We start from the raw sequence: 25279 nt of genomic DNA on the forward strand, positions 1-25279 counted from the left end.
TTGTGGGGCTCCTAGACCCCGCTGTGAGCAGCCTCCTCTTGGAGGGTGTCTCTCTAATGCAGTTTCTGCTCTAACACCATCTGAGCATTTCCACGTGGCCCTAAAGTTGGGCATGCCTGTCCCAGGCCCCTCTGGGCCGGGAACGAGGGGGAACATCACCAGCCAGGCAGGCCCCCTCTGTAAGTTCTTAGTCAATGAGTGCTGACTTGCTGTCAGAGGTCATGGAGCCCAAGGACTCCAAGCATCTGATTGCTGGTCCTCCGGGGACCTGTGTGAGCCCCAAGAGGCCATTTGAGAGGCAGGGCAGGGAGGGAGAGAAAAAGTGACCCTCCATGTCCCCCCCAGGATGGCCGGAGCCTGAGGATAAGCCAAGCTCAGAAGCCTGGAGCTGGCGGTGGCCTTGGCTTCTCATCCATCCTCTTCCTCCAGAGGAGCAACTCGTCCTCCAAGCCTCCAGTCAGGGGTCTGCCCCAGCCCTGGACGTCCCCACCCGGACCTTCCTCCAGGGGCGGCTCTCCCATTGCCCTCACCACACAGCTCGCCTGGTCTGTTTCCATGCCCATCTCCCGCACTGACTCAGCAACACTGTGAGCGAAGCCTTGGGGCCCACTGTCTATGTTCCTGGCTCCCCTCACTGCTCACAGCATGCAGGATGGTCAGTAAAGGTTTGTCGGGTGAATGGCTGAAAGATGCAAAACCCAGCAGGGGTGACAAAGAGACCTGGTTTTCTTTTAAGCTGCTAGACCACCCGCCCGGGAAGCAGACCCTGAGACACAGGTGAGCGTGCAGGGCATTCGCCAGGGAGGGCTCTTGGGTTGGTACCTCTGGGGAGAAGGGAAGGAAGCAGGACTGGGCAGAGGGAGGAGTGTGCTGCTGTGTGGACACAAAGCCTCGGCTGCCGCAGGGGAGCTCGGGAGCAAGGGTGGCCCTTCAGAGCTGGGGGCAGGGCACCGGGCCTTTACACATGGCATCCCTCAGTCACTGGATGAGGCCCCAGGGGAACGGTGGCCACAGGCAAGGCCATCGCCATAGGGGCTGACACTGAGAGCCCTTGCAGCAGCTAGGGGAACGCCCACCATACTATCACCTCTCCAAACCCCGCCCCCCTTCTGTGTCACCCCCACAACTCAAAGTTCAGCCCCACCCCTGCAATGGCTTAGGTGTCTCTGGTGACGAGGGTGCTCCCACGGCCACTGTGCATTGAGGCCTCGGGGCTGCTGGTCAAACTGGAGCCCGGCCTGGCCCAGTGCTGGAATGGGGCCTTTGCCCCCTGCCCACTGTGGAAGCCGGGGGCTCTCTGCCTGGGCTGGCCCGGCGGGAGTGCTGGCTCCTTGGCCTCTGTAACCAGTGGCTCTATAGGCAGAGCCCGGGGAATCTCCGGTGTGGGGGGTGGGGGGTGGGTGCCCAGTTGCCCAGCAGTCCACTGGCTGGCCACAAGCCCCAGGGGCTTGTCCGTCCACGTTTGGCTGCAGATCACACCTGGTACCTGCTGAACTCTGGTTTGGGGGCACTTGTTCATAGTGGTTTATACATCCTGAGATGTCTCTGGAAGGAGATGCTAGACTGGGAGTCAGAGGTCCAAGTCAGAGAGACTGACCTTTTGTCTACATACATGATCTTTTTATATGTCATACCGTTCATCTATTGAAAAATACTAGAAAAATAAAAAAATAGAACTAACTACTACCTCCTAAAATGAGAGTTTTTGAATCTGCACACGGTGGGTCCTCAGGTCCTCAGGCCGTCTCTAGGGCCCCTCTGGTGAGTACTTCCTCCTGGGGTCCTGGCTGCAGGCGTCCCCTGCCCCCGGATTCAGAAGAGCCTCCCAGGCCCAGGGTCCAGGGTGGCTGCCCCGCGGCTCATGGGGAGGCCGCTATCTCAGCCATCAGACGGTGGGCAGGACGGCAGTGGGCACGGCTCCACCCCCACCCTGTGCGTGGACCCCGCTCACCAGCTGCGGGCGGTTTGGGCCAACCTCCCTGCCTCCTCCCTGCCGTGGGCCCAGCCTATAAAGCCACCCGGCATGTCCCCGCTGACCCTGGCCCCCTCCCCAACACCCAGAGCCACAATGGCCGAGCTGCCGGTGTCAGAGACGCCTGGGGACCCTGCTCTGTGCAGTGGGCGCTTCACCATCAGCACGCTGCTCGGGGGCGATGAGCCCCCCCCACCAGCTGCCTACGACAGCAGCCACCCCAGCCACCTGACCCACGGCAGCACCTTCCACATGCGCACCTTTGGCTACAACACTATCGATGTGGTGCCCGCCTATGAACACTATGCCAACAGCACCCTGCCCGGTGAGCCCCGGAAGGTCCGGCCCACCCTGGCGGACCTGCACTCCTTCCTCAAGGTAAGCAGTGTCTCAGAAGCCTGGCCACTTCCCTGCTGTGTGACCTTGGTCCAGTTACCTAATCTCTCTGAGTCTCAGCTCTTGTCATCTGTGCCATGGGGATGAGTGTCTTCCTCCTGGGTCAAGGCCCAAATGAAATGTGGGCATGGATCCTGTGAAGCTCTGGATACATGTTGTCATGTATATTGTCCAGTCATTGGCACCCAGTCAAGTAATCTAGGGCTCCCTAGAGAGGTAGTGAGCTCCCCATCAGTGGAAGTGTGCAAACAGAGGTTGCACATACCTGAAAGAGATGGGGAGAGTAAGGAAGGTCTGCATCAGAGTGGGGGCTTGCTGGGTTTGCTGCCTGGGAGGCTGGAGTCTGGAGGGTGGAGGACTGGGAGCTGGGTTGTCATGACTCCTGCCTGACACATGGCCCCTGGGCTCCCCGCAGGAAGGCAGCCACCTGCACGCCTTGGCCTTTGACAGCCGGCCCGGCCATGAGATGACCGATGGGCTGGTAGAGGACGAGGCAGGTACCGGCGGCGAGAAGAGCCCGGCGGAGCCCGTGCGCTTTGGCTGGGTCAAGGGGGTGATGGTGAGTGTGTGCGGATGGAAGGTCCAGCAGTGGGAGCGGGAGCCAGGGCTCCATCCAGGCTCAGCTCTGGTCCTCAAGGCCTAGTGGCCAGGGCAGCCCAAAGGCCTGTTCTGGGCCTCAGTTTCTCCATCTGTGTAGTGACCTCAAATTTTCTCTGGTTTTGTGCTTCCTGACCGCCCTTTACCCTCTAGACTGAGGCCTGGCCCTGGGGATGATCTCTTTTTGGCTATGCACTTGTCCTGTTTCCTTGGGCGAGTTTCTTAACCTGCCTCAGTCTCCTCATCTCTGAAATGATGAGCATTAGATGAGTCAATAGATAAAGTGCTTGGATCAATGCCTGCCTTGGTGTTATTAGAAGAAACTGTGTTTCCCCAAAAAGCCACCAGGAGGCAGCACGAACCCACAATTCCTCGAGTTGGTGGTTTTTCTCCTCTGTGATGGGAAGCAGAGGGTTGGTGGGGCCAGAGCGGGAATAAGTCCCAGACGGTAGAGTGGACGGGCGGGCAGGAGAGGCGGCGGGAGGGGCAGGTGGGTCTCTGGGTTTCCCCCTTCCCTGCCTCACAGAACCAGAGGGGCGTTGAAGGGGGAACCCACTGAAGTGGGTAAAGCAAAGAAGGGACCAGGTGTCCCCAAGGCCTAAGTGCCCCATGTCACGGCTTGACAGGGGACAGGGACTTGTGTGTGTGGCCTTGGGGTGTCTGGCCCACCCAGTGGCCTCTGATGCCCGTCTCCCCCCAGATCCGTTGCATGCTCAATATCTGGGGTGTGATCCTCTATCTGCGGCTCCCATGGATCACGGCACAGGCGGGCATTGGTGAGTGCCGCCTCAGGTGGGGAGGGGGAGAGGCGTGCTGAGTCCCGGTCTTGAGCTTCAGGCTGCAGAGACCACGGGCCCCTGCAGTGACAGAGGACAGGGTGGTGTGGAGTCAGCAGGCCTGAGGGCTCCCCCTGGCTCTCCTGGCCCTCAGTAAGTCACTGGACCTCTTGGAGCCAGCTCTCACTGCAGAGTGTTGGGTTAGGGACTCACTGTCTGCACAGACCAGAGTTCAGATTCAAGCTCTGTGCCATGCTGTGTGACCTTAGACAAGTTCCTTAACCTCTCTGAGCCTTGGTTCCTCATCAGTAAAATGGGGATGATAACTGACCCTACTTCACAGACCTATTGTGGGGTTCCTACGATGCTTCTATGATGCACATACAACAGCACAGGGTTTGGCACCCAGAGGCACTCATCAAGTGGTAACTCTTACTTTATTTTTCATTATGAAAGGAGGGGAGCTTCCTTCCATATCTGGTGATCCTTTACATGTTGGCTCAGCAGCTCCCTGGCTATTCAGAACATACCAGGCGGTAGACAGAGATCCATTTTTCAGATGAGAAAGCCGAGCCCAGAGGAGGGAAGGGACTTAGGTCATGTGGTGACTCAGTTGGCTGATTCGGGCTCCTCACATAGCTCCTCACCTGGGAAATGCCCCAACTGACCGCATCCCCCCACCCCCACAGTCCTGACCTGGATCATCATCCTGCTGTCCGTCACGGTGACCTCCATCACCGGCCTCTCCATCTCGGCCATCTCCACCAACGGCAAGGTCAAGTCAGGTGGGCCCCACTCCACCCCACCCCTTCTGTCCCCTACTCCCAAGGTCTTCCTCTTGTAGGTCCCCCAGTCTTCACCCTGGGAACGGGTCTCCGAACCACCGCCACCCCCACCAAGACTGGAAGGCCCCAGGCTGCTCCTTCTGGTTCCAGGAGAAGGCTGGGGGCAGGCTCTCGGCACCCCCTGGACAGCCTCGATCATCTCCTGTGCTGTGGATGCCGTGGGCCCCATGGACACCCTCTCCCAGCCTCAGTTTCTGCCTGCCCCAAGTCCACCCCAGCCAGCTGACTCCCCCAGCTTCACGGCTCCTGGCTCTGTCCCCAATAGGTGGCACCTACTTCCTCATCTCCCGGAGTCTTGGCCCAGAGCTAGGGGGCTCCATCGGCCTCATTTTTGCTTTCGCCAACGCTGTGGGTGTGGCCATGCACACTGTGGGCTTTGCAGAGACCGTGCGGGACCTGATCCAGGTGAGGCTGGGGCTGGACCCCAAGCAGAAGGAGCCAGCAGCCCATCTCATTCTCCTCCACCCCATCTGGGACGGGCATTCCTGCCCCTCTGCCCAATTTTGCCCATCAGGGACCAAGGCCACAGTCTGATCCCTGTGGGTGACAGTGACGATCTCATCAAATAAGACCATTCCCAGAAGACCCCTTCAGGGGAGCCTGTTGCCTGTAGGGCCGGATTGTTCAGGCCCACATAGCAGCCGCTTTGTAGGATCTGTCGGCAGGGAAGGTGCTGAGTTTGTGTTTTCCTGTGAGAGGACACCCATAAATGAGGGGGATCACGGTGGAGGCATCGGGGGGCGGGGTTCAGAGGGCAGCGCGCAGCCCGCCTGTTCCCCTCCACCAGGAGCACGGCGCGCCCATCGTGGACCCCATCAACGACATCCGCATCATCGGCGTGGTCACCGTCACGGTGCTGCTGGGCATCTCCCTGGCCGGCATGGAGTGGGAATCCAAGGTGAGGGGAGGATGTCGGCGAGGGGATGTGGGAGCGGAGAAGCAGGAGTCACAAGAGCTGGGTCCAGGTCCTGGTTCTGCCACTTCTTGGGTGTATTAGCTGGGCTTTAAGTTCTGCTGCTGTGACAAGGACACCCTAAGGAAGGGGGCCTTAAACAAGAGATGTTTGTTTCTCTCTGATGTCACAGCCCAGGTGTGTGTGGCTCCTGAGGTCAGGCACCCAGACTCTTCCCGTGCTGTGGCCTCTCCCTCCCTGGGGTGTGGCCCTCGTGCACCTGGTCTGTGACGGCCACCACTAGCACGTCCACAGTCCGGTCTATGGGTGGGAAGGAGGAGTTCCTTTTCCCTTCCCTTTCACGGCACAGCCTGGGAGTTGCACGTATCCCTCTGCTCACATCCCATCCGCCAGAACTTGGTCCACGGCCACACCCTGCAAGGGAGGCTGCGGAAAGCTGGTCTTCCTTTGCACCTGTCCGGCCAAAACTGAGAGGCTGAGCACCAGGAAATGAGGGAAGAAGAGACACTGGGCTGCAGCTGGCAGGCCTGGCCAGACCTGGCCCCACGGCCTCTCCTCCACCCCCTTGCTCTGACCTGCAGCTACGCCGGCCTCCTCGAGGTTCCTTGTGCGCCAAGCTGATGCCCCCTGTCATTCTGCGACTCACTCATCCTCCTCCTTTAGGACCCTTGAAGACCCCTTCCCAGGCCACCCTGCTAAAGTAGTCCCCAACCCAGTCCCCATCGCACCCCAGTTCTTACTCTGGATCCATCTTCCTTATTTATCAGCAAGACAAGGCTTATTCTGTTGCCAACTCCTAGAACAGAGCCTGCGGCATAATGGGTGTTGAGTGAATGAATGAGTGATTGAAGGAATGAGTGAGTGGGGGAGTGAGGGACCTGGGCAGGAATGAATGAATGAATGAATGAATGGGGGGTGTGGGATCTGGGCAGGTATGAATGAAAGAATGAATGGGTGAGTGAGTGAGTGGGGGCATGAGGGACCTGGGTAGGTATGAATGAATGACTGAGTGAGTGAGTGAATGGGGGAGTGAGGGACCCAGGCAGGTTCTTCCCTAATGAATGAATGAATGAGTGAGTGAGTGAGTGAATGGGGCTGGGGGAGGGAGGGACCTGCCGGGGTCCCTGAATGGGCAGCCTGGCCTGACCTCTAGTGTCTTTCACCCCCAGGCCCAGGTGCTCTTCTTCCTGGTCATCATGGTCTCTTTTGCCAACTACCTGGTGGGGACGCTGATCCCCCCGTCGGAGGACAAGGCCTCCAAAGGCTTCTTCAGCTACCGGGGTAAGTGCCAGTTGGGGCCCCTGCCCATGGCTCTGGGGACACGGACAGTCTGCCCGCTAACCTGGCCCTTCTCAGGGCACCAGGAGGAGGGGACCCCCGACTCCCATGGCCAGGAGCTGCCCGCGGAGCCCCCTACCTGCCCGGCAGGCCCAGCGAGGGGAGCCAAGCCCTCCAGACGGCCCTGACTAGGCCTTGGTTTTCCAGGTGACATTTTTGTCCAGAACCTGGTTCCCGACTGGCGGGGTGTGGATGGCAGCTTCTTCGGGATGTTCTCCATCTTCTTCCCCTCGGCCACAGGCATCCTGGCCGGGGCCAACATCTCCGGGGACCTCAGGGTGAGCAGGACGCCCATCCTTCCCGCTTCCTGGCCATGACCTACCGGGATCTCCCGCTGGGCACTGAGCTTGGCGCTGAGACCATGGGCTGAGAACAGAGCTTCTAAAATCCAGTCCAGTCAGCTCAGCTCAGTCTAGGCCAATCCAATTCACTTCCATCCATTCTGCTCAATTCTGAGCTTGTTGATGGGCTGCACTCTCGGCCTTGAGGGCCGCCCCAAAATGGGCGAGTCTCCTCCCTAGTTCCTGGGACTCTCAGCCTAAGGGGAAGATCCACCCAGCTTGACCTTCCAAACCCTAGAGCGGATCATGCACATCTTTGCAGGGCTGACATCCTCCCAGGGCCCTCCACTGCCTGATGCAGGCAGGCTCCTCGGCTCGGCATTCAAGGCCCCAGCCCACTGTCACTTTTCCCATGACCCCTGCCCTGGCCCCAAGGATCTAGTGCTTTTCCCGTGCCCCCGTATCCATCCTTCATGCCTCTATCTCTGCCTCGCTCTCTACCTGGGACTCCCTACCTTGTTTCTTTGCCTCGCAAAGTTCTGTTCCTCTTTCAAATACCACGTCCACCCTTACATCTCTCCCAGGCCTTCTGCCAGAGCCAGGGTTCCTGTAGCATAATGATGTCAGGCCATTTATGTCCTTGTCTCCCCTGCATCTGGAGAACTGAGACCTACCTCTGCGTCCCTGTTCCCAGCTAAGAGTCGGACTCATACTAGATGCTCAGTGTGTGTTTGTTGAGTGAAAAGCGAAATGTAGTGAATGGGAGATGTTTGAGCAGAAGCACCAAGTGCTGGTGAGCTGGGGAGGAGGAGACACTGATGCTGGCAGGTGCTGCACAGAACTTCTGGGGGGAGGTGGGGCTGGAGCTGGGGCTTTAAAAGATGTTATAGGAGGATCAGATGGTGAGGAGGCCCGCTCTGCGCTGGAGACCCTTACCTGCCACTCCCACTCGAAAGGTGCTCGCTGGTGCATTTTCTCAAATGCATTAAGAACGTGCATTGGAGGCAGTCTCGAACCCTGGCCTGGCTCTAACTGCACATGCCCGGGTGGTGCCCAGCAGGCCTGGAAATCACAGAGCGGCCGTGTTTGCTGGCTCCTCTCCCTGCTCCAGAAACAGCCCGCAGAGGCCTGGTGGCCTGCCCTGAGGTCCCCGCAGAGGCCAGGCTGGTGCTCAGACAGGCTGGTTCCCCTCCCAGCCCCGTCAAGGACCTTTGCAGCCGGGGGACTCATCCAGATGCTTCATCAAGCTCCTTAGGTTCCTGACCAGCCCAGTGTGCAGCCGTCGGGCCAGGATCCGGCCCTCTGCCTTCCTGTGGGACAGTGTTCCCCAACTGGAAAATGGGACAAACACAGCCCCTGCTTCCAGGGCTGGGAGTGCAGATTCGATGAGCTAGTTTACGTAAAGGGCTTAGGACGGTGCCAGCACAGAGGAGGGCTGAGGGCTGGTTGTCAAGGTCGTCTACGTGCTAAGGGCTGATTGTCAAGGTCGTGCTCACGTTTACCACGGGGCTGGCACGGTGCCTCCTTCTTACAACATTGTCTGGGGCAGCTGTACAGGTCTGTGCTGTCATCGTGTCCACAGAGGAGCAAAGCAAGCTCAGGGAGGGTCAGGGCTGGCCGAGGGCCACACACAGGTGGCAGAGGGGCTGGAACGCAAGTTTCTAGGACAAAGAGGCCTCAACTTTATCACAAGAACTTTATCATTCAACGAACGAGTATTTTTTGAGCACCTGCTTTATGCAAGCGTCTTGTGACTACAGCAGTAAACAAGACGATTACAGGTAATCAACCAACAAATAAGCAAAATGTGTAGTGTGCCTGACGGTGGTGAGTGACGCGGAGAAATAAGCAGGAGGCGGGGAGTCTGCGGGCGTGGGGTGGAGGAGCACGGCGCAAACTGAGACGGGGTGGCCAGAGACCTCTGAGGAGGCTGCATTGGAAGGAGACCTGAAGGGACAATGACAAAGTTGTCCTTGTTACTCTGAATCGCTTGCATTTCCCTGACCCGTTGGCCCTTGCAGAGCGATCTCGTGACCACAGTCCTCACCATGACCCTGTGACGTGGCCATGGGAAGCACTATTAGCTCAATTTTCTGATTGGGCACTCTGAGGCACAGAGACGAGGGACTTCCTAGTGACTGATGTGGGATCTGTGCCACACCTGGTATTGTCCCAGGGTGTGTCCCTGAACACAACACAGTCCCCACCCCTAACTGCTCACGTTTATGGGGACCGGCCGTGTGCCACGTTAGCTTCTTGTTTCACAGAGGGGAGGGGCACTGAGGCTCAGAGAGCTTAAGGGGCTGGTCCCAGGGCACACAGCTGGGAGGAGATGGGCTGAGATGTGGACCCAGAGACCCCTGTCTTGTGAGCTGGCTCTGAGATTTCAGACCAAGATAGGAGAGCAGGATGGAGGCCTGGTGGATTCATTTCCTGGGGCTGCTGTAACAAATCACCACAAACTTTGTGGCTTAAAACCATAGAAATTTATTCTTGCACATTTCTGGAGCCAGAAGTCCAATACAGAGGTGTCAGTAGGGCCATGCTCCCTCTGAGGGCCCTGGGGGGGATCCTTCCTGCCCCTTCCAGCTTCTGGAGGCTCCTGGCGTTCCTTGGCTTGTAGCCGCATCTCTGCGATCTCTGCCTCTGTCTTCACATGGACTTTTTTCCTGGTGTCTCTCTATGTCTTTTCCTTTTCTTACAAGGACACCAGCCACTGGATTTAGGGCCCACCCAAATCCAGTATGACCTCATCTTAACCAATTACATTTGCGAAGACCGTATTTCCAAATAAGGTCATATTGTGAGGTTCTGGGTGAACATGAATTCTTGGAGACACTATTCAATCCACTGGAGGTGGGATGGGAGGTTGACCTGGTCTGTTGGCCTTGAGACCAAGGACTCCGTGCTTCACCTAGTTGGGCCATCCTGGCTCTCAGGGCAGGGCTGGCTGGACGATGACTGCAGGGCCCCCAAAGCAGAGACCTCAGCCAACCTGGGCGCTCCAGAGGCTCCAGCCTCCCACCAGCTCTACACCTCTGTTCCGTCTTTTCTCTGGCCTGCCATGCCCTTCCTCCCACCCCAGTGGCCTCAGAGCTACCTCAATTGTTCCCTCCACCACGAGGCCTTCCAGGGTTCCTGGCAGGGCGCCCCCCCTCCCCTTGTTCTCCAGCTCACTGTGGTCCTCCCCATGGCAGGTGCCGTCTGCCCTGTGTTGGCATCCTGCCTGTACTTTCTCCCCTTGGGCCGGGGGTCCTCAAGGGCAGAGTCTGGGGCCTGGTCATTGCTGGGTGACCGTGGGTCCAACTCAGGCCCCCAAGCGTTCGAGGGAGAGAGCTGGATCGTTGCCGCTTTGTTTTGACCTGCCGATGAAGCTGAACAACGTCTCGGTGCCTCCAAGCTTTGCGATCTGTGGTTTTACCTGCCGGCTGGGTGGTGAGCAGAGAGGCCAGGGAAAGCTCGAGAGGTTTACAAATTACTTCCTGTGCCAACGTGGCCTGCCCCTCCTGCTTGGGTCTATGCCCCGGCGGGGGGGGACTTGTAAAAGTCCCAGCCTGTGTTACTCCACCTAGGATCAGCCCCTGAACCCGAGGCTGTGGACCTTGGTGTGGCCCAAGCCAGCTGAGGCTCGGTGAGCGGGGCCGTCCTCACAGCTCCCTGGCCTCAGTTTCCCCACCAGCCCGGTGGGGATGCCCTGGCCACTTCTCGGGAAGATCTGTTTGAGGAAGTGCTTAGAAGAGTGAGCACGTGATGTATGTGTGAAGGTTTGCTGTTACTGTCAGGAAAATACCAGCAGAGTTCTTCCTCGGAGGAGAAGGAGAGAGTCTGGGGCTTGTCTGTATATTTACTACAGTGGACCAGACAGATGAATTGGTGCGTAATGGCTATTAACACGCATCGAGCGCTGCTAGGGAGCTGGGCCTGGTCTAGGAGCTTGATGCCGATTCGTCTGTTTCACCAGCATCCCTGTGAGGCTGGAGGGGCTGAGGCTTGAGAGGGCAAGCTTGCAGCCCAGCTGGTCCCCTGGATTGACCCCAGGCAGGCTGCCTCCAGAGCCCTCCACCCTCATCCTCCCACCCCCCAGAGCAAGCCTGGGCCAGTGTCCTCGGGGACGGGCATGGAGCTGGTTGGAATTCTCTCCCTGCCTTGGGCTCCCAGGATCTGGTCTCAGCCCACGACCTTGGTCGTGTCCTGTCCTCCCTGAGGTCCTCAACCACCAGGTCCCTTCCTCTCTGTTTCCGGGGAAGGGGGCCAAGGTCAGGGCTTGCTGCCCTCCCCCCAGCCTCAGATAAGGGTGGGGCCTGGAAGGAGGCCCAGAGGCTGCCTGATGCCCCCTCCCCACTCCCCCAGGACCCCGCTGTAGCCATCCCCAAGGGAACGCTCATGGCCATTTTCTGGACCACCGTCTCCTACCTGGCCATCTCAGCCACCATCGGTAAGTAGCCAGCCCAGACCACTGATGGGGCCACAGCCTGAGGCGCAGCTCTCTACAGAGACAGCCGGGCCAGGAGGACATGGCAACCTCAGGAAGTGGAGCCTCCAACCTTATCTTTGGGGGGCACCTTGGTGGTGACCAGAACATCTTCTCCGGGGGTAGTTTATGGTAGAGATGCGGGGTTCAGACCAGGCTCCTCTGCTCCCCTCAAACCTGAAGTTCCAGATTCACAGGTGTGAAAATCCTACAGGACAAGCAGTGCTCCAACTCTAGGAACAGTAATAATAACGACAATGATGGTGATGAAGATGATACTAGCAACTGACGTACCGCGTGCCCATCCCTTTACATGCTTTATCACATTTAATCCAGGCGCTGTCATTTCTGCCACTTTACAGAGGAGAAAACGAGGGCTCAGAGAGGTTAGCTGACCTGCCCAAGGTCACACAGCCACGGCGTGGTGGAGCCAGGCTTTGAACTCAGGCATGGTCTGTTGACACTTGCCTTTCACTGAGATCCTCACAGGTCCTCTGGCTCCCAGGAACCCCCTTGGCCCAGGTCCCTGCCAGTCAGGACCTGAGACTCAGGTCTATGCTTTAAGGAGGACGTTGCGGCCTTAGATGGGTCGCTTGAGCTTGCTTGCCTCTGTAGAGTGGCAACAACCACAAGAGTAATCGTAATACCTGCTTCCCAGGGTGGTTAAAGAACTTAGCACAGTGCCTGGCACGTGGTAAGTGCTCCTGAGTGTTAGCTATGTCACTGTCGCTGTCATCGTGGTCTTTGCCTGGTCAGGGAAGAGCTGGCCCATCGGCAGCATCTCGTGCTCTGCAGGCGCAGCCAGCACTTTGGGGGTGGGGGGAGGAGAAGGAGGGGAGGAGCGAGACCTCCCACGCCCTTCTTCCTCCTCAGGCTCCTGTGTGGTTCGTGACGCCTCGGGGGACCTGAACGACACGATGACCCCCGGCTCGGGCGCCTGCGAGGGGCTGGCCTGTGGCTACGGCTGGAACTTCACCCACTGCTCCCAGCAGCACAGCTGCCGCTACGGCCTCATCAACTACTACCAGGTACCCGTGGCCTCTGCCGGGAAGGCTGCCCCCCTAGATGCGGGGAGGGGCCAGGCGGCGGCTGGAACAGGCTGGGGTGGATTTGGTTTTGGGGGCTGTGTCCCGGGCTTGGGGGAAAGAGGTTCCGGCTCAGGTGGGGGCCCCTGGGTTTAGTTCCTGCCTCGGTGGGCACTGGGATCCCTGGGGGAGGGTTGACCCAATGGAGGTGTCAGGACCCAGCCCCTGCCCACAGTGGGGACTGGGGTGCCTCAGGTCGGGGTTCTGGGCCCAGCCCCCCACTATGGGGGCCCTAAACCCCGTGTCCCCGCAGAGCATGAGCATGGTGTCCGGCTTCGCACCCCTGATCACGGCAGGCATCTTTGGGGCCACCCTCTCCTCTGCGCTGGCCTGCCTCGTCTCTGCCGCCAAAGTCTTCCAGGTGAGGCTGTGGTGGGTGGAGTCTGGGAGGCCCAGGTACTGGATCCCCAGGCGACTGCCACAGAGGCCTGGAGGCGTCATGTGACAGGGATGTCTAGACTGGAGGAAGAAGGGCCAGGGAGCAAACTCTTGCAGGGAGCAGCCCCTTCCTGCCCTGTCCCGCCCTGAACCCCGCCCCGTGCAGCCGGGCACCCCGTCTGCAAGTCCACCGCCCCGGCTTCACTCGCTGCGATCGGCTCCTCTCTTTGCCCTTTCACTGTCTTCATGGGGAGGTGGGGAGACCACTCCCACTTCACAGAGACAGAGCTGGGACCCAGATGGGGGGTGTACCCTGCTGAGGTCACGAGGGAGCAAGCGGGGGCTGGGGTCCAGGTGGCTGCAGGGGCCAGGAGAGGAGGGGGCAGGGCCCAGCTGGTGGGTGAGCGTGTCGTGCTTTGCCCACAGTGTCTGTGCATGGACCAGCTGTACCCACTGATCGGCTTCTTCGGCAAGGGCTATGGCAAGAACAACGAGCCGGTGCGCGGCTACCTGCTGGCTTACGCCATCGCTGTGGCCTTCATCATCATTGGTGAGAGTCTGCGGGGCACGTCGGGGCTGGCCCCCTCTCCTGGCCGACGGCCGTGAGGGCCACAGGCAGGACTCCCCTCTGTTCTGCTCACCTTGGCGCCCTGCGGCCCCCAGGCCTCGCAGGTAGTGGGCACTCAGAGAATAACTCTTCAGTGGGTGAGGTCCTGGCTGGAGGGAGAGTTTGGGGGGTCAGGTGGTCCTCCCCACCCCACTCCTCCCCCAGGCCAGGCAGGAGGACTGTTCTATATTGTTAGAAGGGACCCTACCTGCTTCTCCTGGTTCTGCACTCCCACGTCCTGGCAGCCGGGATCCCTCCTGCCAGGTCTGAATTAGCCCCCAGGGCACTTTTGGAGCACAGGACAGCTGATAGGTATCCTCCAGAGCTGATACGAACAGCTGGATCAATATCTCTGCAGGGTATGAACTAGACAAACCTCATTTCTCGGCCCTTGAGCTGCTGGACCCCTTGGGCCTCAAGGGAGGAGGGGATTCCCTCAGAGAAAGAGCCCAGAGAATCAGTGAGTGAGACCGCCTCTCTGTCCTGGCTTTGCCACGTGCCAGCTGTGTGACCCTGGACAAATCAGTCACCTCCCTGAGCCTCAGTTTCCTCATCTGCAAAAGGGGAGCAACAGTGCACAGCAAGTGTGTCTCACATGGGCAGGAAGAAACCATATGTGTATGGACATACACACTTGCACACATATATGGGACTGACTTAGCCGACAAGGCAGAACCCGTTAGGAGAGAGGTGGTCATGCTGAGCAAGGGCAGTGGCCATGCCACAGTGTGATGTCCCCCGGGCCCCACTCTGTATGCAGGAGTGGGGTGGGGGTCACCTGCTGGTGAACCTCCCCAGGCTGGGAGGGCCTTCCTGCCACAGCTGAATCCCCACTACTCAGGCCAGCATCACCAATCCAGACACCTCCCCTAGTGGTCTGGTCACTTCCACTCAGGGGAACCTTTCCAGACCCTGGATGCTCCTGGATCACAAACCCAACGAAGGGGCAGCAGGGCCACACCCAGGGGCTGGAAACATCTGGTCGGTCTGGGTGTTCCCCCACTCAACTTGCAGTTCCTATCACCACTCCCGTTTAGATTTGATGTCCTTTTATCTGGGTGGTTCTGACTGGACTTCAGACTGAGGACCATGACCTCGGATGCTCGGGGGCAGGGTTCTTGTGGATTCAGTGGAGTCATGTACGGAAGCCCCAGCACAGGAGAGGTGCTTGTCTTGTTTTGGGATCCCCCAGAAGCAGGACCCCCGAGACAAGGATTCACACGCAAAAGTGTGTCTGGGGGTGCTGGGGGCCGTGGCAGGGGAGGGGCACCGAGACGGGGAGGGGAGGAGGCAGTTCTCGAGGGGTTTCCTCTGTGGGTGGAAGTGTGACGCAGTCTCAGAGTCCCAGAGAAAAGATGACGCGTGTCCTAGGTCACGCTGTAAGATGTATTTCTTACTGTAATTTGTGGTCACACAAGAGTGTGACAGCCACTGCCCTGGGCCATCCCGTAGCCTGATGGGCTTTACTCTCACACAGCTCTCCATCCTCTTTAAAGCCCCCAGTTTACAGTCTACAGAACATCTGCCCTTTGAGCTTCACGAAATGATGGACCCATTTCATAGATGAGGTTGAGACGAGCTGAGCCTTGGTGGCCTGTCCGGGGTCCTCCACTCTGCGAGGGTAGGGGCCAGGCGGCTCCTCGGTGGGGCTGCCCAACAGACTCCTCTCTCTCCCTCGGGTCCCTGAAGCTGAGCTCAACACCATTGCCCCCATCATCTCCAACTTCTTCCTGTGCTCCTACGCCCTAATCAACTTCAGCTGCTTCCACGCCTCCATCACCAACTCGCCCGGTAAGCCACGCCCTCCCCGCTGCGGGAGGAGGCGCCTGGGGCTGGGGTATGGAGGGGGGAGGGGAAGGCGGATGGAAGTGGGCAGACCAAGGTCACCCTTCAAATCAAAAGCAATTAAAGGGACCATTCATAGAATAATAATAGCCACTATTCTTAAGCAAGCACTTACAATGTATACTGGGTATGCATTCATGCCCTGTTTACAGTGTGCAGAGATTTTCCTAGTGCCTTCCTGCACCAATTTTACAGGAGTCAGGAGTCTGACTCCCCGGAGAGGAGAGAGAATTGCCCAACGGCACAGACAGGTTGTGCACGTTGCACATTGCACAACTCTAGTCGTTGCTGTTCAGAGGTGTCATAGATTTACATGTTTATTATGAAAATTTTCTGGCAGGCGGCAGTAAAGAGTCTGCAGGATGACTTTTTCTAATTAGCCCTAAATCGCCGATAAGCCGGTCACCAGGCCGCCTTTTCTATAGACCAGAGACCATGGTGCCCCCAAAGCGTGCCATGGGGCGGCTGCCCCTAGTGGTGGCCCTGGCATGGCCTCCAGGGGTAGAGCCAGCAGAATCACATCCTTCCCCTCCATGGCCCTGCCTTGGCTCCACGTGAGCCATGGGAGCTGGTGCTGCTGCTGGTGTGTGGCTGGCTTTGGCCGGAGCTAGACACTTCCTCTCTGGTGTAGTCTGTCAACATGGCAGAGCCCTATGGCCAGCCAAGGCGGGCACGTGGTCCTCCCCAGCGCCTCCAGGCCCAGCCCCAGGATTCAGGGTGGCTGGGAGGGTGGGCACAGGCTGGGATCCTGGCCCTGGGCACTGTGGGCATTGCCACCCTGGCCCCGCCCGGCAGCGCTGGCCCAGCAGGAAGCCCCCGAGTGCTGAGCGGGCCCCCGACCTGTGCCCCGACCCAGGATGGAGGCCTTCATTCCGCTACTACAGCAAGTGGGCGGCACTGTTTGGGGCAGTCATCTCCGTGGTCATCATGTTCCTTCTCACCTGGTGGGCGGCCCTCATTGCCATCGGCGTCGTCCTCTTCCTACTGCTCTACGTCATCTACAAGAAGCCAGGTGTGTGCTCGCAGGCTGCACGGGGCTCGGGGCCCCCATTTTTCCCAGAGGGCCTGCCCTGGGCTCTGGCCCTCCAACCTCGTCCCTCCCCGTGAGGCGGGAATGTGCCTACTCAGAGCCCACGCCTCTACTTCTGGGCCACCCCCGGGCACCCAGGACTCTGGAATTGCCGGCCCAGCTCCATCCTCCTGAGAGTGGCTGGCCCGCTGGTGGACACACCTAGGCCTGAGGTGGCCAAGGGCTGGCTGATGGAAGGGCAGTGGACAAAGCGCGGACACGTGGGCAGGAGGGCTGTGTGCCCACAGGCAAGGATCCTGGGGTGACCTGGGGGTGGGATGCAGAACTCCAGGAAGCCTGGAATTCTAAATTTCAACCTGGCCTTCCAGGTCATTATGAAGGGCTGTTTGTCAGCGGGGGAGAATATTTTGTGAAGTTTTCTACCTTGATGTAATTTTGAAATATGTGGCCATAGGGTATGTGCAAATGTTAGGAACAGACCTCGGCCGTCCACCTGCCGGGTGGCTCTGCTCCCCTGGGTGCCGGCTCCTGAAGAAGGCTGGCATCCCCTCCCTCTGCATGGCTGGTTTCTCCCAGTCGTTTCTAATCTTGCCCTCACCCCCACGCTCAGAGGTGAACTGGGGCTCCTCGGTGCAGGCCGGCTCCTACAACCTGGCCCTGAGCTCCTCGGTGGGCCTCAACGATGTGGAGGACCACATCAAGAACTACCGGTGAGCACAGCCTCGGGGACCCCGCCTGGGACCAAGGGCTGGCATGGCCCAGCTCTGGGGGGCTCTAGGCCAAGACCTGTCACCTGCCCCAGGCGGGGAGCAGAGGCAGAGGAGCACCACCCAGCAGTCAGGAGGCCGGGGTCCACATTGCCTGATGGGGACCAAGCAAGTCGAGTCACCTCTCTGTGCCTCAGTTTCCATAGTGGAACATGCTCTTCCAACTGCAAAGGGTGATCCGGTGTTGGAAATCCCAGGGCAATCATTCACGAGGCCGATGGGATGAGCCTTTCCTGGGCGCTCGTCAAAGCTGTTCCCCTCCTTGGCAAGGAGAATCGTGTGCCCAGGACCCGCTTTCCACCAGATGGCAATGCTAACGATTGTCTGTACCTATTTACGTTGCGCTTACTATGAGCCGGGCACTGCACAAAGTCCTTACGCAGCCTCGAGACAACCCTGTGAGGTATAGGAAATTACTAACCCCATTCACAGATAAGGACACCGAGGCACAGAGAGGTTAAATAACTGGCCCCAGGTCACACAGCTGGTGAGTGACCAATTTCTTCTGGCTCCGACTGAGTCTGGTAGCGGCCCTTGACCATGACCCTCAGCTGCCTCTCAACACAGAGGCTGAGTCACCCACCCAGGTGACACAGTGAGCTCCTAAGGGATGGGCCTCCCCACTCCTAGTCTTTATTCTTCCCACCACCATGCTGGCCTGGGCAGGGCAGGAACGCCAGGTGGAGCAGGGAGAAGAGGGGTTTGCCCGAGTGGATCCTGAGCAGGAAGGACAAGGGGAGAACCAGCGTGGTGGCCACCAAGAGAGCTGGAAGGGCCCCAGAGTAGCCCTGAGTCACAGACGGGAAGACGAGGTCACGGGGTGGTCCACCTCTGTGGGAGAGGAGGCGGCAGAAATCCCCGGCACCTGCATTTGGCATCCAGATCCTGGTGGGCCCTGTCCTGATGGCTCATGCCCTTTTCCCTTCCTCTCCTCAGCCCCCAGTGCCTGGTGCTCACGGGGCCCCCCAACTTCCGTCCGGCCCTGGTGGACTTTGTGGGCACCTTCACCCGGAACCTCAGCCTGATGATCTGTGGCCACGTGCTCGTGGTGAGTGCCCCCTGCAGGTGGGGTGGGGCGGGGGGGTGTGGGGGTGGGGATGGGTGGGTGCGGGTGGGAATGGGGGCGCAGGGGCTGCAGAACAGCAGAGCCGGGGCGGGGCCCCGTGCCAGCGCGGTTCTCCTTGCTTCCCTGTCCCTCCCACTGGCTGCTCCCCGCTGCTCTGCCTCTCCTCTGCTCCTTCCATCTTCCTCCCCGCCTCCCCCCTCTTCTTTCCTGCCCCAAACTCTGTAAAGGGAAACGGACCCTCTGGATGCTGCTGAGCCCATGGGGCAGCCTCCAGGGTAGAGGAGGGAAGAAGTCTCAGGTCAGAGGGCAAAGGCAGCCCCTGATGTCACCTGCTCCCACCACCCACAGGGACCCCGCAAACAGAGGATGCCTGAGCTCCGGCTCATCGCCAACGGGCACACCAAGTGGCTGAACAAAAGGAAGATCAAGGCCTTCTACTCGGAGGTCATCGCCGAGGACCTCCGCAGTGGCGTCCAGATTCTCATGCAGGTGCCGGGGTTCGGGGCTCCCCCTTGGGACGTGCTAACTGGTGTGACAGCCTGGAAGGCGGGACATCCTGAGGGGCTAGTGGAAGCCCTTTTTCTGCAACAAGAGTCCCGCCTCTCTTGCGTCTCCAGCTATGCTGATTCAGGGCACTTTCTAGGGGCGCCCAGGACCTGGGAACACTGACTTGGAAGCCTGTGGGGCTGTGAGACCATGGACAGATCTTGGTTTTTGGTTTTTTAAAGATATAAGTTGCAGACAGTAAAGTGAGAAAACATTAAGTGTATACTTTGATAAATGTTTACATACACATACCGTCACTCAGATCGAGATCTAGAACATTCTACCGGGCAGTTTGTTTTACTGCTCAGTTTTCTTGTCTGTAAAATGGGAGCAGTTGTTAATTCTGAGTCAACATATGGGAATCCTTTTCAATAGTTTTAAATTTTTCTCAAAGTTAAAGGATAAAAGAGCAGACAGGGTCTCCTTCTGGGGTTATGAAAACATTTTGGGGGTAGATAGAGGTGATGGTTGCACAACATTGAGTATACTAAATGCCACTGAGTTATACCCTTTAAAATGGTTAGTTTTATGTTATGTGAATTTCACCTCAAAAAAATTTTTGAACATTAACAAAGGAGAGAAAAGCGGCAGGCCCAGTGGCATAGTGGTTAAGCTTGCATGCTCCTCTTTGGCAGCCTGGGGTTCCTGGGTTTGGATCCTGGGCATGGACCCACACACTGCTCAGGCCGTGCTGTGGCGGCATCCCACATACAAAAAAATAGAGGAAGATTGGCACGGATGTTAGCTCAGGGCCAATCTTCCTCACCAAAAAAAAAAAAGAGAGAGAGAGAGAGAGAGAAATATAAAAGACGTATGGATTAGATGACCCAGGAATACTCCAAGCTTCCAAAACATCCAAATTCAAGTCCCGTGTTATGCAAAATAATTCGCTAGAGAGGCAGGAGCTGGGCTAACCCAGGACTAATGGGACAGCCCTGTCGTTGGCCCAGGTTTGGAGAGGCCACAGGGGACGGCTTTGGCTGTAGCTTCGCCTTTCTCGTGGCACGTCCAGGCAGACAGGACCCTGAACTGGGGGATGTATTTCCTGAGCCCTCGCTACATGGTGGAGAGGGCAGCTGGGCTGCAAGAGAGCCCCACCCTGGTCACAGGACAGAGCCCCTGCGGGGCGTGAGGCCTGATCCCTCACCGCACCCCCACCCCACTGCCCTGCCCCGCCAGGCCGCTGGTCTCGGGAGAATGAAGCCCAACATTCTGGTGGTCGGGTTCAAGAAGAACTGGCAGTCGGCTCACCCAGCCACGGTGGAGGACTACATCGGCATCCTGCAGTGAGTGAGGGCGGCAGGGACGCAGGGCCTCGGGTTTGTCAAGTGGGGCCTTTGGAGTTTCCCGGATCTTAGGACGCAAAGGGGAAGCAGTGGGTGCTATCAAGAAGCTGAGTCCGGAGGCCGAGTGGTTAAGTTCACGTGTTCCACTTCGGCGCCCCGGGGTTTCGCAGGTTCGGATCCTGGGTGCGGACATGGTATCACTCATCAGGCCACGCTGAGGCAGTGTCCCACATGCCACAACTAGAAGGACCCACAACTAAAATATACAACTATGTACTGGGGGGATTTGTGGGGAGAAAAAGCAAAAAAAAAAAAAAAAAAAAAGAAAAGAAGCTGAGTCCGCTGGTTCAAAGCCGAGGAGGAAACAGACAGACTGGGGGTTCCCCACTCTGACCTGGACACCAAGCTGGGCAGGGAACAGGCAGGTCACACAGTGAAGGGGCCAGGTGTGGGACAACAGGGAGCGGTGGGGCCTGTGGTGAACTAGAGACAGCAGCTGTTACTTGGCGCCAGCCAATTGTGCCCAGGCAGAAATGTGGGCCAGGGTTGCCAGACCTAGTTTTACAGAACAGTTGAAAAGGTATGTTTTTAGGTGAAAACCTTGTGCCCTCTTGTGGGCTGCACAAAACCTACAGATGGACAGCTCTCGAGCTGTAGGGTGGTACCACTAATCAAGACATGAAAGCAGACCTCCGAGGAGGCGACAAGACAAGTGTGGGGACTGGGACCAGGGGAAGAACTCGCTGGGGATTTCAGGGTTCACTCCAAACGCTTTCTCCTTCAGCTCTTGCTCTGCAAGGTCCAGAAAACGCCTGCCTGAGTCGCTTTTCTGCATTGAGGTGGTACAGAGAGGCAGTGTGCAATAGCATTTAAAGCACATGAGGCCGAGTGTGGGGGGCCTGGGCCTGCCTCCGGGTCTGCTGTGAGCCAGCCGTGTGACTCTGAGCCGTGGCCTCCGTCGAAATCCAAGCACGCGGTGCTGGACTGCCTGCTCTCAGGCCCCCTCCCCAGCTCCAAAGTTCCAAGACCCCACATGCTGGAGAAGGTGCCCGTCCCGGAGATGTGTAATGCTGCAGAGGTCACCCAGGGCGGGGCTTGGCCTGTTCGGTCAAACCCTAATGCGGGGCTCTCGGGCACTGTGTCAACCAGGCAGTGAATGTTCTTCTGGGGCAGGAGGCTTCCAGAGCTGGTGGTCAACAGACAATCTATTGCTGCCTTCCCGAGCGAGGCCCTCCCTGCGCGGATGTGTGCCCTCGGGGATTACAGGCTCAGCTCTTTAACTCTAATCCCAGCTGGCCGCTTCCTCCATTGTCTGCAAGTGACTCCCCCAAACTCAGTTTTTGCATCTGTAAAGTGGGGATAATAATGCCCATCCCCACCTCTGTTGGCAGAGCTCTGAGGATTTTCCAAACGTATCAGGAGGACAGCACCTGGCTCCAAGACTGGCCTGACTTAGTTTCCCCCCCAAGTACAGGGTCCACAGGATCTCCCGGGCCACAGACTATACAACTGAAGAGGTCCCGGGACTCTCCAATTCCCGGGGATGGGGAGACTGAGGCTCAGAGAGCAGAAAGGGTGTGGCGGGCGGCAGAGCCAGCTCTCAACAGGTGGCCTCCTGCGGCCTGGGGGCTGGGACCAGGAGGAGCCTGACCCACCTCCTCTCTCTCCAGCGACGCTTTTGATTTCAACTACGGTGTGTGTGTCATGAGGATGCGTGAGGGGCTCAACATCTCGGAGATGATGCAGGCACACAGTGAGTGCACACCCCACCTGCTTGGCACCCCTGTCAAAAACTGGAACAGGATTCCAGAAAGTTCTAGAACCCAATTTTTTTTTAAGTGGTGGAGGGAAGAAAGTGGAAAATTAGTAAGGAATAAAAGGTCACAGACTCCTAGAAAGTCAGCTTTTGATGCTCCCTTAGAGCTCATTGGGTTCCCAAATGGAGAAACTGAGGCCCAGACAGGGGAAGTGACCAGTTCAAGGTCATGCTTCCAGCTTAGGGCAGAACCGAGACTGGAACCCAGAGCTCGCCCAGGCTCGATGAATGCTTTTGTAACCAGATGGGATAAAGAGGTTCGAGGAGAGAGAAAAGGAAGAGAGAGGAGAATGCCCTTGTGAAGACACCGGAATACGAGCATGCGCACGTAGGCCATGACAACTGGACGTTTTGGTCTCTGAGACCATCGTTGGGGCCCCCAGTGAGGAGGTGTTTTACATGCAAAGTCACATATGAATACGCAGACTCAGAATCAGTGATATTTGGAGGTGTGAAAGAAATCGCATATATGAAAACAAACAGGGGCAGGGGTGCGGGGGAGCTGGAAGGAGTGGACCTGGGTTTCCTGCAGGCAGGGCCTGGTGTCGTCCGTCCACGTCACCCAGTGCCGAGCGCACGCCCAGCACAGAGCAGTTGTTCGGTGACTATTTATCAGCCAGTCTGTGCAGAGCAGCAGCCTCGCTCCTGATGACGCTGTGCTAGGCGCTGGGGGCGCACAGGAAACTAAACTGGGTCTGCCCTTGGGGAGCTGATGATCCAGCGGGAAAAGCAGTGGCCTCATAAGTCATTTCAGACAGTGACTCCGACACCGGGCACGCGGTCAGGAAGGCCTCCCTGAGGAGGGGACCTTTTGCTAGAAGTGGGGCTGGGGAAGGCGTGCTCCTGGCTCAGGGAGCACCCACCACTGAGGCCTGCGCGGGGCATGAGCGAGCGAGGTCTGAGGAGCAGAAAGAAGCCGGTGGAGCTGGAGCATAAAGGGCCGGGTCCAGAGGGCGGGGCCCAATCAGTGGCAGGGAGGAGCCGGGACTCTTCCTGGTGTGAAGAGGAGGAACCAGGACTTGCCCCAGGCAGGGGAGCCTAGGGACAAAGCTGCCCTCTCTCTTGCAGTTAACCCTGTGTTTGACCCAGCGGAGGACCCCAAGGAAGCCATCGCCCACGGGGCCAGGCCTTCTGTCTCCGGCACACGTCAGTCTCCACCCCATGCAGGCCCACAGAGTGCTCAGGGCCCTTGCCCTGTGGGGCAGCTAGTGGTGGGCCACACGGGACCTTGGTCAAGGGCAGGAGGCTCCGGAGACCCCTGGGGTCGGGTGACTGAGGGGGACGGCTTGGGCAGTGTTAAAGACTGCCAGCCGTGCTGAGGACTTCAGTGTCCGGGCATCGTGGAAACCCACCCAGCGGGCTCTGGGCCCGTGTTCCGCCCCCTTCAAGGCCCCACCAGTCATGCTCAAGTGTGACAGGTAGGGAGGGGAGGGGTAGGGTTCTCCTTCAGTCCTTTCCCACTGATGCTCTGGGAGGCAGGGGAGCCACAGTGCAGGAGCTGGGGGCATCCTGTGGGCATCTTTGAGGGGCACAGAGGAGTCTTTAAGAGAATGGCCCCCATCCCCAGTGCCCACCAGAATCCTGGGAGACAGAAGCTAGGAGCAAGGGAGGGGTGCATCATAGACCCCCACTCCTGGTCAACCTGCCAGAGCATCAGAGACTCAGTGTTGAAGAGCCATTGGTGCTCCGGGCCAGGCCCCCATGCATGACCTCAGCAGGGCGCTCCAGCACTGCATGCACAGCCCCGGTGACGGCAAGCCCACCTCACAGGGCAGCTGGCTCTGTTTTCAGACAGACTCAGGCATGCGAATGTGCTCTGCTCCCATGTGACGTGCGCCTCTGCTCCTGCAGTGGACCCCGAGGCCCTGGTGCGGGAGGAGCAGGCCAGCACCATCTTCCAGTCGGAGCAGGGCAAGAAGACCATCGACATCTACTGGCTATTCGACGATGGAGGTCAGCGCCCCCTTGGACACCGGCTCTCTTGGGGCCGCTTCCCTCCATGGTTCTGTTCTCTTGGCCCGTCCTTCTTGGCAGCTCTCAACAAGGCCTCTGGTGGGACCTCAGAGCCCAGCAGAGGGGACTCAGGGCCCCAGGGCCTCCCACTGGGCTCGGGGGAGGCTGGCTGGGCCCTTCTCTTGGACCAGTGTTTCAGCTGTAAAATGAGGACTTTATAGGAGGAGCTGAGGTCAACGTGAGGTGGAAGGTTCAGATGAGCCCGCCTTAGGGGTCACAGCACGTGACATAAATGGGAGATTTGGGCTGCTGCACAGGAAAGCTATAGGGATATTCTTTATTTCCCAAAGAAATACGCTCTCTCCCATTTTTCTTAAAACATATGGCTCTCAGCTTTATGTTCCGACCTTGGATAGAGTCCTAGATAGAGAGAAAATGTTTCTGCTCCAAGAGGCTGCCTCCTATGAGTGATGGCTGATATAGACAGAGTACTTACCGTATGCTTGACACCAAGTGCTTTACACAGATTGACCTAAGGCAAGCCACAGACAGGAACTGTTTTTAACCCCCTTTACAAATAGGGAAACTGAGGCACAGAGTGACGACATAATCTGTGGCTTATGCAGTGAGAAGTGACAGCAATCTTGATTTTCACATGAAATCCCCCAATTATTAAAAGCCAGCTCACTTATTCCAAACATTGTGCGGGCCACATAAGCCCCGCCCACAGATCCCTGTGTGCCGCTCTGGTTTAGTCCCGCGAGCTCATTATACAGGTGGGTAAACTGAGGTCCAGAGAGGGGACGGGTTTGCTAGTGGCGGAGCGGAAACCCAGAGAGGGCTTTACCCTGAGAGCGTTTTCCTCTTGACCCCTGGAACCCTCCTTGCCAGGCCTCACCCTCCTCATCCCCTACCTCCTGGGCCGCAAGAAAAGGTGGAGCAAGTGCGCGATCCGTGTGTTCGTCGGCGGCCAGATCAACAGGATGGACCAGGAGCGGAAGGCGTAAGCGGGGAGCGCGGGCAGGGGTGGGGGTGCCACGCAGGACCAGCACATCCCGGCTCTATCCCAGCGTCCCCCGCCTGCTCCCCCCACCCTCGGCCGCCGTCCCCAGGTGGGCTCTGCTCTCTCCAGGTCACAGTGATGGTGAGGGAGCTCCGGGCAGGAGCAGGTTTCTCTCCATTCCAGAAGTCATTTTGGTGTCCTGTCCCCCTTTAAGAAGATGCAGACGGCCCCGTCCCGGCCGTGACAGGGAGGGTGTTCAATTTTAAAATCACCGTCTCCTCAAGGAGAAACCTGTGTGAAATGAAGGC

The 25279-nt window shown here is 58.3% G+C and overlaps 1 protein-coding gene across 2 annotated transcripts in view; it reads left to right on the forward strand.

The window, feature by feature from the left end:
• The first annotated feature begins 2068 nt into the window (after nt 1-2068).
• Nucleotides 2069-25279, forward strand: part of SLC12A3 (solute carrier family 12 member 3) — a 35086-nt gene continuing 11875 nt past the window's right edge. For both annotated transcript variants that reach the window (XR_006891776.1, XM_046684439.1), the window contains exons 1-22: nt 2069-2350; nt 2784-2927; nt 3666-3741; nt 4431-4526; nt 4852-4991; nt 5374-5484; nt 6669-6780; nt 6985-7115; nt 11469-11553; nt 12463-12617; nt 12928-13035; nt 13479-13602; nt 15349-15450; nt 16361-16516; nt 17145-17244; nt 18238-18349; nt 18716-18856; nt 20093-20199; nt 21870-21952; nt 23084-23161; nt 23867-23968; nt 24860-24971. Coding sequence is in view for 1 of the 2 variants with exons in the window: in XM_046684439.1 (XP_046540395.1) it covers nt 2069-2350; nt 2784-2927; nt 3666-3741; nt 4431-4526; nt 4852-4991; nt 5374-5484; nt 6669-6780; nt 6985-7115; nt 11469-11553; nt 12463-12617; nt 12928-13035; nt 13479-13602; nt 15349-15450; nt 16361-16516; nt 17145-17244; nt 18238-18349; nt 18716-18856; nt 20093-20199; nt 21870-21952; nt 23084-23161; nt 23867-23968; nt 24860-24971 (2657 nt within the window). In the remaining variant the exon portion in view is untranslated. The remainder of the gene's footprint in view (nt 2351-2783; nt 2928-3665; nt 3742-4430; nt 4527-4851; nt 4992-5373; nt 5485-6668; nt 6781-6984; nt 7116-11468; nt 11554-12462; nt 12618-12927; nt 13036-13478; nt 13603-15348; nt 15451-16360; nt 16517-17144; nt 17245-18237; nt 18350-18715; nt 18857-20092; nt 20200-21869; nt 21953-23083; nt 23162-23866; nt 23969-24859; nt 24972-25279) is intronic.

This window comes from Equus quagga, chromosome 13 (genome assembly GCF_021613505.1).
Source record: "Equus quagga isolate Etosha38 chromosome 13, UCLA_HA_Equagga_1.0, whole genome shotgun sequence".
Taxonomy (NCBI): Eukaryota; Metazoa; Chordata; class Mammalia; order Perissodactyla; family Equidae; genus Equus; species Equus quagga.